This window comes from Salvelinus namaycush, unplaced genomic scaffold, assembly GCF_016432855.1.
Source record: "Salvelinus namaycush isolate Seneca unplaced genomic scaffold, SaNama_1.0 Scaffold1100, whole genome shotgun sequence".
In the NCBI taxonomy this organism is placed as follows: Eukaryota; Metazoa; Chordata; class Actinopteri; order Salmoniformes; family Salmonidae; genus Salvelinus; species Salvelinus namaycush.
The window spans coordinates 46,862-61,640 of NW_024057788.1; the positions used below are offsets into that span (position 1 = coordinate 46,862).

Here is a 14,779-nt window from a genome sequence, read left to right on the forward strand (position 1 = left end):
TGGGGAGCCAGGCCAGCCAATCAGAATGCGTTTCCCCCCACAAAAGGGCTTCCTTACAGACAGAAATACTCCTCAGTTTCATCCGCTGTCCGGGTGGCTGGTCTCAGCCGATCCTGCAGGTGAAGAAGCCGGATGTGGAGGTCCTGGGCCGGCGTGGTTACACGCGGTCTGCGGTTGTGAGGCCGGTTGGTTACACGCGGTCTGTGGTTGTGAGGCCGGTTGGTTACACGCGGTCTGTGGTTGTGAGGCCGGTTGGTTACACGCGGTCTGTGGTTGTGAGGCCGGTTGGTTACACGCGGTCTGTGGTTGTGAGGCCGGTTGGATGTACTGACGAATTCTCTAAAACGACATTGCGGCTTACGGTAGAGAAATGTTTGCTAAATACTTGACATGTTGCGTTTATATTTCTGTTCAGAAATGGGATTCAGAAAACAAACTAAGAGGCAGGAAGTAATAAAGCTGTTTGTTCTAATGACAAATCAACTCATTCAGGTTAGACCTTTTCCACTGCTTTCCATTTACAAGAAAATACCTAGATGAGAGTTGTGTGTCTCTGTTTAAACTAACTAGATGATAGTTGTGTCGCTGTTTAAAATAACTAGATGATAGTTGTGTCGCTGTTTAAAATAACAAGATGATAGTTGTGTGTCGCTGTTTAAAATAACAAGATGATAGTTGTGTGTCGCTGTTTAAAATAACTAGATGATAGTTGTGCGTCTCTGTTTAAAATAACAAGATGATAGTTGTGTGTCTGTTTAAAATAACTAGATGATAGTTGTGTCGCTGTTTAAAATAACTAGATGATAGTTGTGTCGCTGTTTAAAATAACAAGATGATAGTTGTGTGTCGCTGTTTAAAATAACAAGATGATAGTTGTGTGTCGCTGTTTAAAATAACTAGATGATAGTTGTGCGTCTCTGTTTAAAATAACAAGATGATAGTTGTGTGTCGCTGTTTAAAATAACTAGATGATAGTTGTGTGTCTCTGTTTAAAATAACTAGATGATAGTTGTGTGTCGCTGTTTAAAATAACAAGATGATAGTTGTGTCGCTGTTTAAAATAACAAGATGATAGTTGTGTCGCTGTTTAAAATAACTAGATGATAGTTGTGCGTCTCTGTTTAAAATAACAAGATGATAGTTGTGTGTCTCTGTTTAAAATAACTAGATGATAGTTGTGTGTCTCTGTTGATAATGACATTCGGCTGTGTGTCCAACATGAAGCCATATGAACCTTCTGCAAAAAAAAACAACAGCTTTGGAGCAAAGATCAACACAGGAAGTAGTGAAACAATAACAGAACATCTGACTGAAGGTTACAGAGATCACACTATATAAAGACACAGGAAGTAGTGAAACAATAACAGAACATCTGACTGAAGGTTACAGAGATCACACTATATAAAGACACAGGCTGTCACCCTAATCCCTATATAGTGCACTACCTTCAGGCTCTTGTAGTGCACTATGTAGGGAATAGGGTGCCATTTGTGACAGACTAAGAGAATTGACGTAAGTCTAGACAGCGACTCCCTTTATTCAACTCTATATTATTATCATCAGAGTCCATCGCACAGCTGTGTGAGTCAGACCATGACATCACAGGTCAGATAGTGAGGTCATAGGTCACATGACGACACCACAGGTCAGACAACAATGACAGATCTAGGATCAGCTTCCCTTCCCTCAATCCTAACCTTAACCCTTATGTGAAGAGGTCAAGGCAATGACATCACATGTCAAACAATGAGGTCACAGGTCATATAACATCACAGGACACCCTCAACCCCGGGGGGTCAAGTCAGACGGTGGTCTGTCGGCTGAAGAGGTCGAGGGTCAAGTCAGACGGTGGTCTGTCGGCTGAAGAGGTCGAGGGTCAAGTCAGACGGTGGTCTGTCGGCTGAAGAGGTCGAGGGTCAAGTCAGACGGTGGTCTGTCGGCTGAAGAGGTCGAGGGTCAAGTCAGACGGTGGTCTGTCGGCTGAAGAGGTCGAGGGTCAAGTCAGACGGTGGTCTGTCGGCTGAAGAGGTCGAGGGTCAAGTCAGACGGTGGTCTGTCGGCTGAAGAGGTCGAGGGTCAAGTCAGAACGTGGTCTGTCGGCTGAAGAGGTCGAGGGTCAAGTCAGAACGTGGTCTGTCGGCTGAAGAGGTCGAGGGTCAAGTCAGAACGTGGTCTGTCGGCTGAAGAGGTCGAGGGTCAAGTCAGACCGTGGTCTGTCGGCTGAAGAGGTCGAGAGTCAAGTCAGACCGTGGTCTGTCGGCTGAAGAGGTCGAGGGTCAAGTCAGACCGTGGTCTGTCGGCTGAAGAGGTCGAGGGTCAAGTCAGAACGTGGTCTGTCGGCTGAAGAGGTCGAGGGTCAAGTCAGACGGTGGTCTGTCGGCTGAAGAGGTCGAGGGTCAAGTCAGACTGTGGTCTGTCGGCTGAAGAGGTCGAGGGTCACAGCAGAGAGGAAGGCTGGGATGCTCTTCTGGTGGTGCAGGTGGAGGTCCACCATCTCTCTCAGGGTTCTACTGAAGTCTGTCTCCATCAGCTGCATACTGCCTCCACTGCCCACAACACCTCCACTGGCCTGGAGGAGAGAGAGGGAGGGGACGAGAGATAAAGAAGAGACAGGGAGAAGGGGTCAGTTAGAAGTATACTACATATATAAACTCAGCAAAAAAAGAAACGTCCCTTTATCAGGACCCTGTAGTTGAAAGATAATCCAAATAACATCACAGATCTTCAATGTAAAGGGTTTAAACACTGTTTCCCGTGCTTGTGCAATGAACCATAAACAATTAATGAACATGCACCTGTGGAACGGTCATTAAGACACTAACAGCTTACAGACGGTAGGCAATTAAGGTCACAGTTACGCAAACTTAGGACACTAAAGAGGCCTTTCTACTAACTCTGAAAAACACCAAAAGAAAGATGCCCAGGGTCCCTGCTCATCTGCGTGAACGTGCCTTAAGCATGCTGCAAGGAGGCATGAGGACTGCAGATAAATTGCAATGTCTGTACTGTGTGACGCCTAAGACAGCGCTACAGGGAGACAGGATGGACAGCTGATCGTCCTCGCAGTGGCAGACCACATGGAACAACACCTGCACAGGATTGGTACATGCCAACATCACACCTGCGGGACAGGTACAGGATGGCAACAACAACTGCCCGAGTAACACACAATCCCTCTATCTGTGCTCAGACTGTCCGCAATAGGCTGAGAGAGGCTGGACTGAGGGCTTGTAGGCCTGTTGTAAGGCAGGTCCTCACCAGACATCACCGGCAACAACGTCGCCTATGGGCACAAACCACCGTCGCTGGACCAGACAGGACTGGCAAAAGTGCTCTTCACCGACGAGTCGCGGTTTTGTCTCACCAGGGGTGATGGTCGGATTCACGTTTATCGTCGAAGGAATGAGCGTTACACCGAGGCCTGTACTCTGGAACGGGAGCGATTTGGAGGTGGAGGGTTCGTCATGGTCTGGGGCGGTGTGTCACAGCATCATCGGACTGAGCTTGTTGTCATTTCAGGCAAACTCAAAGATGTGCGTTACAGGGAAGACATCCTCCTCCCTCATGTGGTACCCTTCCTGCAGGCTCATCCTCACATGACCCTCCAGCATGACAATGCCACCAGCCATTCTGCTCATTCTGTGCACAATTTCCTGCAAGACAGGAATGTCAGTGTTCTTCCATGGCCAGCAAAGAGCCCGGATCTCAATCTCATTGAGCACGTCTGGGACCTGTTGGATCGGAGGGTGAGGGCTAGGGCCATTCCCCCCAGAAATGTCCGGGAACTTGCAGGTGCCTTGGTGGAAGAGTGGGGTAACGTCTCACAGCAAGAACTGGCAAATCTGGTGCAGTCCATGAGGAGGAGATGCACTGCGGTACTTAATGCAGCTGGTGGCCACACCAGATACTGACTGTTACTTTTGATTTTGACCCCCCCCCTTTGCTCAGGGACACATTATTCCATTTCTGTTAGTCACATGTTTGTGGAACTTGTTCAGTTTATGTCTCAGTTGTTAAATATTATTATGTTCATACAAATATTTACACATGTTAAGTTCGCTGAAAATAAACGCAGTTGACAGTAAGAGGACGTTTATTCTTTGCTGAGTTTATATACAGCAGTATGTGGAAAACTCTTCAAATTAGTGGATTCAGCTATTTCAGCCACACCCGTTGCTGACAGGTGTATAAAATCGAGCACACAGCCATGCAATCTCCATAGACAAACATTGGCAGTAGAATGGCCTTACTGAAGAGCTCAGTGACTTTCAACGTTGCACCGTCATAGGATGCCACCTTTCTAATAAGTCAGTTTGTAAAATTTCTGCCCTGCTAGAGCTGCCCCGGTCAACTGTAAGTGCTGTTACTGTGAAGTGGAAACATCTAGGAGCAACAACGGCTCAGCCGTGTAGTGGTAGACCACACAAGCTCACAGAACGGGACCCCCGAGTGCTGAAGCACGTAAAAATCATCTGTCCTCAGTTGTCACTACCGAGTTCTAAACTGCCTCTGGAAGCAACGTCAGCACAAGAGCTTCATGATATGGGTTTCCATGGCCGAGCAGCCGCACACAAGCCTGAGATCACCATATGCAATGCCAAGCTGGAGTGGTGTAAAGTTCACCGCCATCGGACTCTGGAGCAGTGGAAACACATTCTCTGAAATGTTGAATCACGCTTAACCATCTGGCAGTCCGACGGACGAATCTGGGTTTGGGGGACGCCAGGAGAACGCTACCTGCCCTAATGCATGGCGCCAACTGTAAAGTTTGGTGGAGGAGCAATAATGGTCTGGGGCTGTTTTTCACGGTTCGGGCCCCTTAGTTCCAGTGAAGGGAAATCTTAACACTACAGCATACAATGACATTCTAAACGATTCTGTGCTTCCAACTTTGTGTCAGTTTGGCGAAGAACCTTTCCTGTTTCAGCATGACAACGCCCCTGTGCATAAAGCAACGTCCATACAGAAATGGTTTGTCGAGATCGATGTGGAAGAACTTGATTGGCCTGCACAGAGCCCTGACCTCAACCCCATCGAACACCTTTTGGATGAATTGGAATGCCAACTGCGAGCCATGCCTAATCGCCCGACCTCACTAATACTCTTGTGGCTGAATGGAAGCAAGTCCCCACAGCAATGTTCCAACATCTAGTGGAAAGCCTTCCCAGAAGAGTGGAGGTTGTTATAGCAACAAAGGGGGGAACAACTCCATATTAATGACCAAGCTGTAGAAAACTCTGTTGTAGGACCACACACACACACACACACACACACACACACACACACACACACACACACACACACACACACACACACACACACACACACACACACACACACACACACACACACACACACACACAGAGTCAAGAGGGAGAGAGCATTAACTTTAGAAGTGAGGAAAGAAAATCAATTTAGAAGTTGTTTGTTGTTTATGGGAACCTGTTTGTGTGAGCGGTGGGTTGAGTCGGTGAAATGGGAAGAAATTCAGGGTGGATTAATTAAATAAATACCACGCCGCTCAGAGCGAAATGAGGAGAGGGAGCGCAAAGGGAGGAGGAGAGGGAGGAAGTAATTAAAGAAACGCAGGGAGGAGAGGAAGAGATAGAGAAGAGAAGGGAGAGAGAGAGAGCCTCTTCTGCCCAGTCAACTTTTCCATTCACAACCATCCCTCTTTGTCCATCTCTCTCCCCCATTCTGTTTCTCTCCTCCTGTGTGTAAGCCCATCTGGAAAGTTCTGCCATATAGATCTCTCTCTCCCTGAACACACCACCACACACACACCTGGAGGGCGCCATGGGAACCAGGGCCGGTGTTCTAGAGGCCCGAGGACTTCACAGCACGACCATCAAGTTACACTCAACTTCTGTGTAAATGTCTCTACTGTAGTCTTTTCCCCGTCCCACGCTGAAGAATCCATAAACGTCATACACACATTGATATATGAGAACGTTTCCCTCTGAAGTCAGTGGTCATGTGATGCTCAGCTGGTAGAGTATGACACTGGAAACGCCAAGGGTTGTGGGTTGGATTCCCGCCTGGTCCCCCCCCCCCATCTGAAGACTGTATGCACCCCCATGACTAAGTCACTTTGGATGACGGGGTCTGTTGAATGGCACGTTAATATTACTTCAACTCTGACTATAAACACTAAATAATGTCAACTATATAGAAATCATTACATACAAATGTTTTATCTTGTGGTAGAAAGGCCAGTGAGGGAGAGAGAAGGATAGAGAGATGGAGGGAGATGGAGGGAGAGACGGGAGAGAGATGGAGGGAGAAAGAAATGGATGGGGAGAAAGAGAAGAGGGAGAGAGAAGGATAGAGAGAGATGGAGGGAGAGAAGAGAGATGGATAGAGAGACAGGAGGGAGAGACAGGAGGGAGAAGGATAAAGAAAGACAAGATAGAGGGAGAGAAAGAGAAAGGAGAGGAGGAACACAGAGATAGAAGGGAGACAGGAGGGGAAAATGGAGGAAGGAGAGAGAGAGATGGGAGAGAGAGATGGAGGGAGAGACGGGAGATGGAGAGAGAGAAGAGCGATGGAGAGAGAGAAGAGAGATGGAGGGAGAGAAGAGAGACAGAGGGAGAGAGAGAGAGATGGAGGGAGGGAGAGATGGAGGGAGAGAGAGACAGATGGAGAGAAGAGAGATGGAGGGAGAGAGAGACAGATGGAGAGAAGAGAGATGGAGGGAGAGAGACAGATGGAGAGAAGAGAGATGGAGGGAGAGAGACGGATGGAGGGAGAGACGGATGGAGAGAAGAGAGATGGAGGGGGAGAGAGACGGATGGAGGGAGAGACGGATGGAGGGAGAGACGGATGTAGAGAAGAGACGGATGTGGAGGGAGAGACGGATGGAGAGAAGAGAGATGGAGGGAGAGAGACAGATGGAGAGAAGAGAGATGGAGGGAGAGAGACGGATGGAGGGAGAGACGGATGAAGAGAAGAGAGATGGAGGGAGAGAGAGACGGATGAAGAGAAGAGAGCACTAGGCCCAGAGGGTATTGATTAACATGCACCACCATGTCATTGACTATCTCCTTCCTCTCTTCAATGGCAGGAAAAACACAGGAAAGGAATCATATTTCATTTAAAGGTCAGAAGAGGGTTTTTCTTCAAAAAGGGATTTATTCAAATAGTGTGTGTGTTCTCAGTGTGTGTGTGTGTGTGTGTGTGGATTTATTCAAATAGGGACCTTATCAACGCCTGTTAGCATATTCATGACTCCCCAAAACGTGTTATGAACAAGTCCTGACCTTTATCAAATCAACAAGTTGTTGTTTAATAACAACACAATAACTTCACTATGTCAGTCCAGGGTGCTCCTTTCCCCCATGTCCTCCTCTCTCTCTCCTACTACTCACCCTCTCCTTCCTTCCTCCTCTCCCTATCCTTCCCTCCCTCTCCTCTACCTCTCCTTACTCCTCTCCCTCTCCTTACTCCTCTCCTTCTCCTCTCCCTACTCCTTCTCCTCTCCCTACTCCTTCTCCTCTCCCTACTCCTTCTCCTCTCCCTACTCCTTCTCCTCTCCTTACTCCTCCTCTCCTTACTCCTCCTCTCCTTACTCCTCACTCCTCCTCCTCCTCTCCCTCTCCTTACTCCTCTCCCTCTCCTTACTCCTCTCCCTTCTTCCTCCTCTCCCTCCCCCTTCTTCCTACTACTCACCCTCTCCTACTACTCACCCTCTCCTTCCCCCCCTCTCCTTCCTCCTCCTCTTCTCCTCCTCCTCCTCTCCCATCTCCCCCCTCCTCCTCCTCTCCCATCTCCCTCCCCTCCTCCTCCTCTCCCTCTCCTTCCTCATCTCCCTCCCCTCCTCCTCTCTCTCTCCTTACTCCTCTCCCTCTCCTTACTCCTCTCCTTACTCCTCTCCTTCTCCTCTCCCTACTCCTTCTCCTCTCCCTACTCCTTCTCCTCTCCCTACTCCTTCTCCTCTCCCTACTCCTTCTCCTCTCCCTACTCCTTCTCCTCTCCCTACTCCTTCTCCTTCTCCTCTCCTTACTCCTTCTCCTCTCCTTACTCCTTCTCCTCTCCTTACTCCTTCTCCTCTCCTTACTCCTTCTCCTCTCCTTACTCCTTCTCCTCTCCTTACTCCTTCTCCTCTCCTCCTCACTCCTCCTCCTCCTCTCCCTCTCCTTACTCCTCTCCCTCTCCTTACTCCTCTCCCTCTCCCTTCTTCCTCCTCTCCCTCCCCCTTCTTCCTACTACTCACCCTCTCCTACTACTCACCCTCTCCTTCCCCCCCTCTCCTTCCTCCTCCTCTTCTCCTCCTCCTCTCCTCCTCTCCTTCCTCCTCTCCCTCTCCTCCTCTCCCATCTCCCCCCTTCCTCCTCCTCTCCCATCTCCCTCCCCTCCTCCTCTTCTCCCTCCTCTCCCTCTCCTTCCTCATCTCCCTCCCCTCCTCTCCCTCTCCCATCCTCCTCTCCTTCCTCCTCTCCCTCCTCCTCATCTGTATTTCTAGTTAAAGGAAATCGATGGTTGTTGGATTAAAATGTGGGACGTCACACGGCAGTCACCTCAGCCAACCAGAGACGAGGCTGCATGCGGAATGCCAATCCACCAATCACGTCATCACATCCTGGGGTACATTCCCTCACAGACTGGACACACAGGAAGACTGTGACGTACACACACCCAGGTGCACTCGCACAAACACACACACTGTCTCAGGGGGTCACTAAGTGACAGCTTTGTGATGGTAAATCTTCTAGTATAAGTAGTCAGTAGTCAGGGTAATGTAACGGGGGTTACCCACAGTAGTCGGTAGTCAGTAGTCAGTGTAATGTAATGGGGGTTACCCACAGTAGTCAGTGTAATGTAATGGGGGTTACCCACAGTAGTCAGTGTAATGTAATGGGGGTTACCCACAGTAGTCAGTGTAATGTAATGGGGGTTACCCACAGTAGTCAGTAGTCAGTGTAATGTAATGGGGGTTACCCACAGTAGTCAGTAGTCAGTGTAATGTAATGGGGGTTACCCACAGTAGTCAGTAGTCAGTGTAATGTAACGGGGGTTACCCACAGTAGTCAGTAGTCAGAGTAATGTAACGGGGGTTACCCACAGTAGTCAGTGTAATGTAACGGGGGTTACCCACAGTAGTCAGTAGTCAGTAGTCAGGGTAACGGGTAATGTGTGAAGGTTGAGCTGACAGGCTTCTAGAAGAAGGGGGGGGGGGGGGGGTTACCAGGTCAGAGTGTGTAGTGGGACGGGGGGTTACCAGGTCAGAGTGGGACGGGGGGTTACCAGGTCAGAGTGGGACGGGGGGTTACCAGGTCAGAGTGGGACGGGGGGTTACCAGGTCAGAGTGGGACGGGGGGTTACCAGGTCAGAGTGGGACGGGGGGTTACCAGGTCAGAGTGGGACGGGGGGTTACCAGGTCAGAGTGGGACGGGGGGTTACCAGGTCAGAGTGGGACGGGGGGTTACCAGGTCAGAGTGGGACGGGGGGTTACCAGGTCAGAGTGGGACGGGGGGTTACCAGGTCAGAGTGGGACGGGGGGTTACCAGGTCAGAGTGGGACGGGGGGGTTACCAGGTCAGAGTGTGACGGGGGGTTACCAGGTCAGAGTGTGTAGTGTGACGGGGGTTACCAGGTCAGAGTGTGTAGTGTGACGGGGGTTACCAGGTCAGAGTGTGTAGTGTGATGGGGGGTTACCAGGTCAGAGTGGGACGGGGGGTTACCAGGTCAGAGTGGGACGGGGGGTTACCAGGTCAGAGTGGGACGGGGGGTTACCAGGTCAGAGTGTGACGGGGGGTTACCAGGTCAGAGTGTGTAGTGTGACGGGGGTTACCAGGTCAGAGTGTGTAGTGTGACGGGGGGTTACCAGGTCAGAGTGTGACGGGGGTTACCAGGTCAGAGTGTGACGGGGGTTACCAGGTCAGAGTGTGACGGGGGTTACCAGGTCAGAGTGTGACGGGGGTTACCAGGTCAGAGTGTGACGGGGGTTACCAGGTCAGAGTGGGACGGGGGGTTACCAGGTCAGAGTGGGACGGGGGGTTACCTGGTCAGAGTGTGACGGGGGTTACCAGGTCAGAGTGTGACGGGGGTTACCAGGTCAGAGTGTGACGGGGGTTACCAGGTCAGAGTGGGACGGGGGGTTACCAGGTCAGAGTGGGACGGGGGGTTACCAGGTCAGAGTGGGACGGGGGGTTACCAGGTCAGAGTGTGACGGGGGTTACCAGGTCAGAGTGGGACGGGGGGTTACCAGGTCAGAGTGGGACGGGGGGTTACCAGGTCAGTGGGACGGGGGGTTACCAGGTCAGTGTGACGGGGGTTACCAGGTCAGAGTGTGTAGTGTGACGGGGGTTACCAGGTCAGAGTGTGACGGGGGTTACCAGGTCAGAGTGTGTAGTGTGACGGGGGGTTACCAGGTCAGAGTGTGTAGTGTGATGGGGGTTACCAGGTCAGAGTGTGTAGTGTGACGGGGGTTACCAGGTCAGAGTGTGTAGTGTGACGGGGGTTACCAGGTCAGAGTGTGACGGGGGTTACCAGGTCAGAGTGTGTAGTGTGACGGGGGTTACCAGGTCAGAGTGTGACGGGGGTTACCAGGTCAGAGTGTGTAGTGTGACGGGGGGTTACCAGGTCAGAGTGTGTAGTGTGATGGGGGTTACCAGGTCAGAGTGTGACGGGGGTTACCAGGTCAGAGTGTGTAGTGTGACGGGGGGTTACCAGGTCAGAGTGTGTAGTGTGATGGGGGTTACCAGGTCAGAGTGTGTAGTGTGACGGGGGGTTACCAGGTCAGAGTGTGTAGTGTGACGGGGGGTTACCAGGTCAGAGTGTGTAGTGTGACAGGGGTTACCAGGTCAGAGTGTGTAGTGTGACGGGGGTTACCAGGTCAGAGTGTGTAGTGTGACGGGGGTTACCAGGTCAGATGAACAGCTTTCTTTCCCTCAACCATCTCTCTCCTCTCCTCTCCTCTACATTAAACTTGACTATAACTTTTCACACCAAAGTGTTGCTATTTAGCATTCAAAACCACAATGTAATACTGAGAAAATAAAAGGTCTCTTCTCTACCCTCTGCTCTCTTTCAGAGGAGAACGTAGTTTCTTTAAACGTCTGATGTCTGGGATGTCCTGAGAACAAAAAGGTAAATGCCACAGCCTTCTAGAATTACCTGACGACAGATATAACAGAGAGAAACAGAACGAGGGGGGGTTGGAGAGAGTAAGAGAAAACAGAGGAGAGAGGGGGGGGCAGAGAGAGAAGAGGGGGGGCTGGAGAGAGAAGAGGGGGGGCTGGAGAGAGAAGAGGGGGGGCTGGAGAGAGAAGAGGAGGCAGAGAGAGAAGAGGGGGCAGAGAGAGAAGAGGGGGCAGAGAGAGAAGAGGGGGCAGAGAGAGTAAGAGAAAACAGAGGAGAGAGGGGGGGGCAGAGAGAGAAGAGGAGGCAGAGAGAGAAGAGGGGGCAGAGAGAGTAAGAGAAAACAGAGGAGAGAGGGGGGGGGCAGAGAGAGAAGAGGAGGCAGAGAGAGAAGAGGGGGCAGAGAGAGTAAGAGAAAACAGAGGAGAGAGGGGGGGGCAGAGAGAGAAGAGGAGGCAGAGAGAGAAAAAGGGGCAGAGAGAGTAAGAGAAAACAGAGGAGAGGGGGGGGGGCAGAGAGAGAAGAGGAGGCAGAGAGAGAAAAGGGGGCAGAGAGGGGGGTAAAAAGTGAGATGGAGTGACTCGATCTCTCCTATCTTTACCTCCCAAGTCTCAGACACCATTTAAGACAAAAGAACAGAGGTTTGTGATTGGCTGAAAGGAGAAAAACAGAAGGAATATTAATGGTATAATCAAAAATATGCAAATTAACTTCTGGTTTCAATTTAAATGCAGATTCTGATATTTAACATCTAGTAGAGAAGAGATGGATACACTAGAGAGAGAGAGAGGTAGAGAGACAGAGAGAGAGAGGAGAGAGGGGGAGGTAGAGAGACAGGGAGAGAGGGGGAGGTCGAGAGACAGGAAGAGAGGGGGAGGTCGAGAGACAGGAAGAGAGGGGGAGGTCGAGAGACAGGGAGAAAGAGGAGAGAGGGGGAGGTAGAGAGACAGGGAGAAAGAGGAGAGGTAGAGAGCCATGGAGAAAGAGAGAGGGGGAAGTAGAGAGACAGAGAGAGAGGCGAGAGGGGGAGGTAGAGAGAGAGGGAGAAAGAGGGAGGTAGAGAGACAGGGAGAAAGAGAGGTAGAGAGACAGGGAGAAAGAGAGGTAGAGAGAGAGGTAGAGACACAGGGAGAAAGAGAGGTAGAGAGACAGGGAGGTCGAGCTCAGTTGGTAGAGAAAGGGGCAATGCCAGAATTATGTGGGTTTTTCCCTCGTTCTACACAACTGATTCAAATAACCAAGTCATCATCAAGGGCAAACACCACAACATGCATCCAGGGGGCCCCCAGGACCGACTTTGAGAAACCCTGAGCTAAATGACTAAAATGTACAAATGTAAAGGAAACCAGAGTAGAAAGAGTAGAGAAAAGAAAAACTGTAGATCCAGTCTAACCTCCAGCCCCTAGTCTAACCTCCAGCCCCTAGTCTAACCTCCAGCTACAGCTAGTCTAACCTCCAGCCCCTAGTCTAACCTCCAGCCCCTAGTCTAACCTCCAGCCCCTAGTCTAACCTCCAGCCCCTAGTCTAACCTCCAGCCCCTAGTCTAACCTCCAGCTACAGCTAGTCTAACCTCCAGCCCCTAGTCTAACCTCCAGCCACTAGTCTAACCTCCAGCCACTAGTCTAACCTCCAGCCCCTAGTCTAACCTCCAGCCCCTAGTCTAACCTCCAGCCCCTAGTCTAACCTCCAGCCCCTAGTCTAACCTCCAGCCCCTAGTCTAACCTCCAGCCACTAGTCTAACCTCCAGCCACTAGTCTAACCTCCAGCTATAGCTAGTCTAACCTCCAGCTATAGCTAGTCTAACCTCCAGCTATAGCTAGTCTAACCTCCAGCTATAGCTAGTCTAACCTCCAGCCCCTAGTCTAACCTCCAGCCTCTAGTCTAACCTCCAGCCCCTAGTCTAACCTCCAGCCTCTAGTCTAACCTCCAGCCCCTAGTCTAACCTCCAGCCCCTAGTCTAACCTCCAGCCCCTAGTCTAACCTCCAGCCCCTAGTCTAACCTCCAGCCCCTAGTCTAACCTCCAGCTACAGCTAGTCTAACCTCCAGCCCCTAGTCTAACCTCCAGCCACTAGTCTAACCTCCAGCCCCTAGTCTAACCTCCAGCCCCTAGTCTAACCTCCAGCCCCTAGTCTAACCTCCAGCCACTAGTCTAACCTCCAGCCACTAGTCTAACCTCCAGCCACTAGTCTAACCTCCAGCCACTAGTCTAACCTCCAGCCACTAGTCTAACCTCCAGCCACTAGTCTAACCTCCAGCTATAGCTAGTCTAACCTCCAGCTATAGCTAGTCTAACCTCCAGCTATAGCTAGTCTAACCTCCAGCTATAGCTAGTCTAACCTCCAGCTATAGCTAGTCTAACCTCCAGCCCCTAGTCTAACCTCCAGCCTCTAGTCTAACCTCCAGCCTCTAGTCTAACCTCCAGCCTCTAGTCTAACCTCCAGCCCCTAGTCTAACCTCCAGCCCCTAGTCTAACCTCCAGCCCCTAGTCTAACCTCCAGCCCCTAGTCTAACCTCCAGCCTCTAGTCTAACCTCCAGCCCCTAGTCTAACCTCCAGCCCCTAGTCTAACCTCCAGCCCCTAGTCTAACCTCCAGCCCCTAGTAGTCTAACCTCCAGCCTCTAGTCTAACCTCCAGCCCCTAGTCTAACCTCCAGCCCCTAGTCTAACCTCCAGCCCCTAGTCTAACCTCCAGCCTCTAGTCTAACCTCCAGCCCCTAGTCTAACCTCCAGCCCCTAGTCTAACCTCCAGCCCCTAGTCTAACCTCCAGCCCCTAGTCTAACCTCCAGCCCCTAGTCTAACCTCCAGCCCCTAGTCTAACCTCCAGCCCCTAGTCTAACCTCCAGCCCCTAGTCTAACCTCCAGCCCCTAGTCTAACCTCCAGCCCCTAGTCTAACCTCCAGCCTCTAGTCTAACCTCCAGCCCCTAGTCTAACCTCCAGCCCCTAGTCTAACCTCCAGCTATAGCTAGTCTAACCTCCAGCTCCTAGTCTAACTTCCAGCCCCTAGTCTAACCTCCAGCCCCTAGTCTAACCTCCAGCCCCTAGTCTAACCTCCAGCCTCTAGTCTAACCTCCAGCCTCTAGTCTAACCTCCAGCCTCTAGTCTAACCTCCAGCCCCTAGTCTAACCTCCAGCCCCTAGTCTAACCTCCAGCCCCTAGTCTAACCTCCAGCCCCTAGTCTAACCTCCAGCCTCTAGTCTAACCTCCAGCCCCTAGTCTAACCTCCAGCCCCTAGTCTAACCTCCAGCCCCTAGTCTAACCTCCAGCCCCTAGTCTAACCTCCAGCCCCTAGTCTAACCTCCAGCCCCTAGTCTAACCTCCAGCCTCTAGTCTAACCTCCAGCCCCTAGTCTAACCTCCAGCCCCTAGTCTAACCTCCAGCCCCTAGTCTAACCTCCAGCCTCTAGTCTAACCTCCAGCCCCTAGTCTAACCTCCAGCCCCTAGTCTAACCTCCAGCCCCTAGTCTAACCTCCAGCCCCTAGTCTAACCTCCAGCCCCTAGTCTAACCTCCAGCCCCTAGTCTAACCTCCAGCCCCTAGTCTAACCTCCAGCCCCTAGTCTAACCTCCAGCCCCTAGTCTAACCTCCAGCCCCTAGTCTAACCTCCAGCCTCTAGTCTAACCTCCAGCCCCTAGTCTAACCTCCAGCCCCTAGTCTAACCTCCAGCTATAGCTAGTCTAACCTCCAGCTCCTAGTCTAACTT

The 14,779-nt window shown here is 51.2% G+C and overlaps 1 protein-coding gene across 1 annotated transcript in view; it reads right to left on the minus strand.

The window, feature by feature from the left end:
* Positions 1 to 316: 316 nt before the first annotated feature.
* The window catches only part of LOC120035739 (mitotic spindle assembly checkpoint protein MAD1-like), a 35,740-nt gene continuing 21,277 nt past the window's right edge, over positions 317 to 14,779 (minus strand). Inside the window, exon 3 of the mRNA XM_038982300.1 lies at positions 317 to 2,569. Coding sequence (XP_038838228.1) covers positions 2,402 to 2,569 — 168 coding nt within the window. The 3' untranslated portion in view covers positions 317 to 2,401. The remainder of the gene's footprint in view (positions 2,570 to 14,779) is intronic.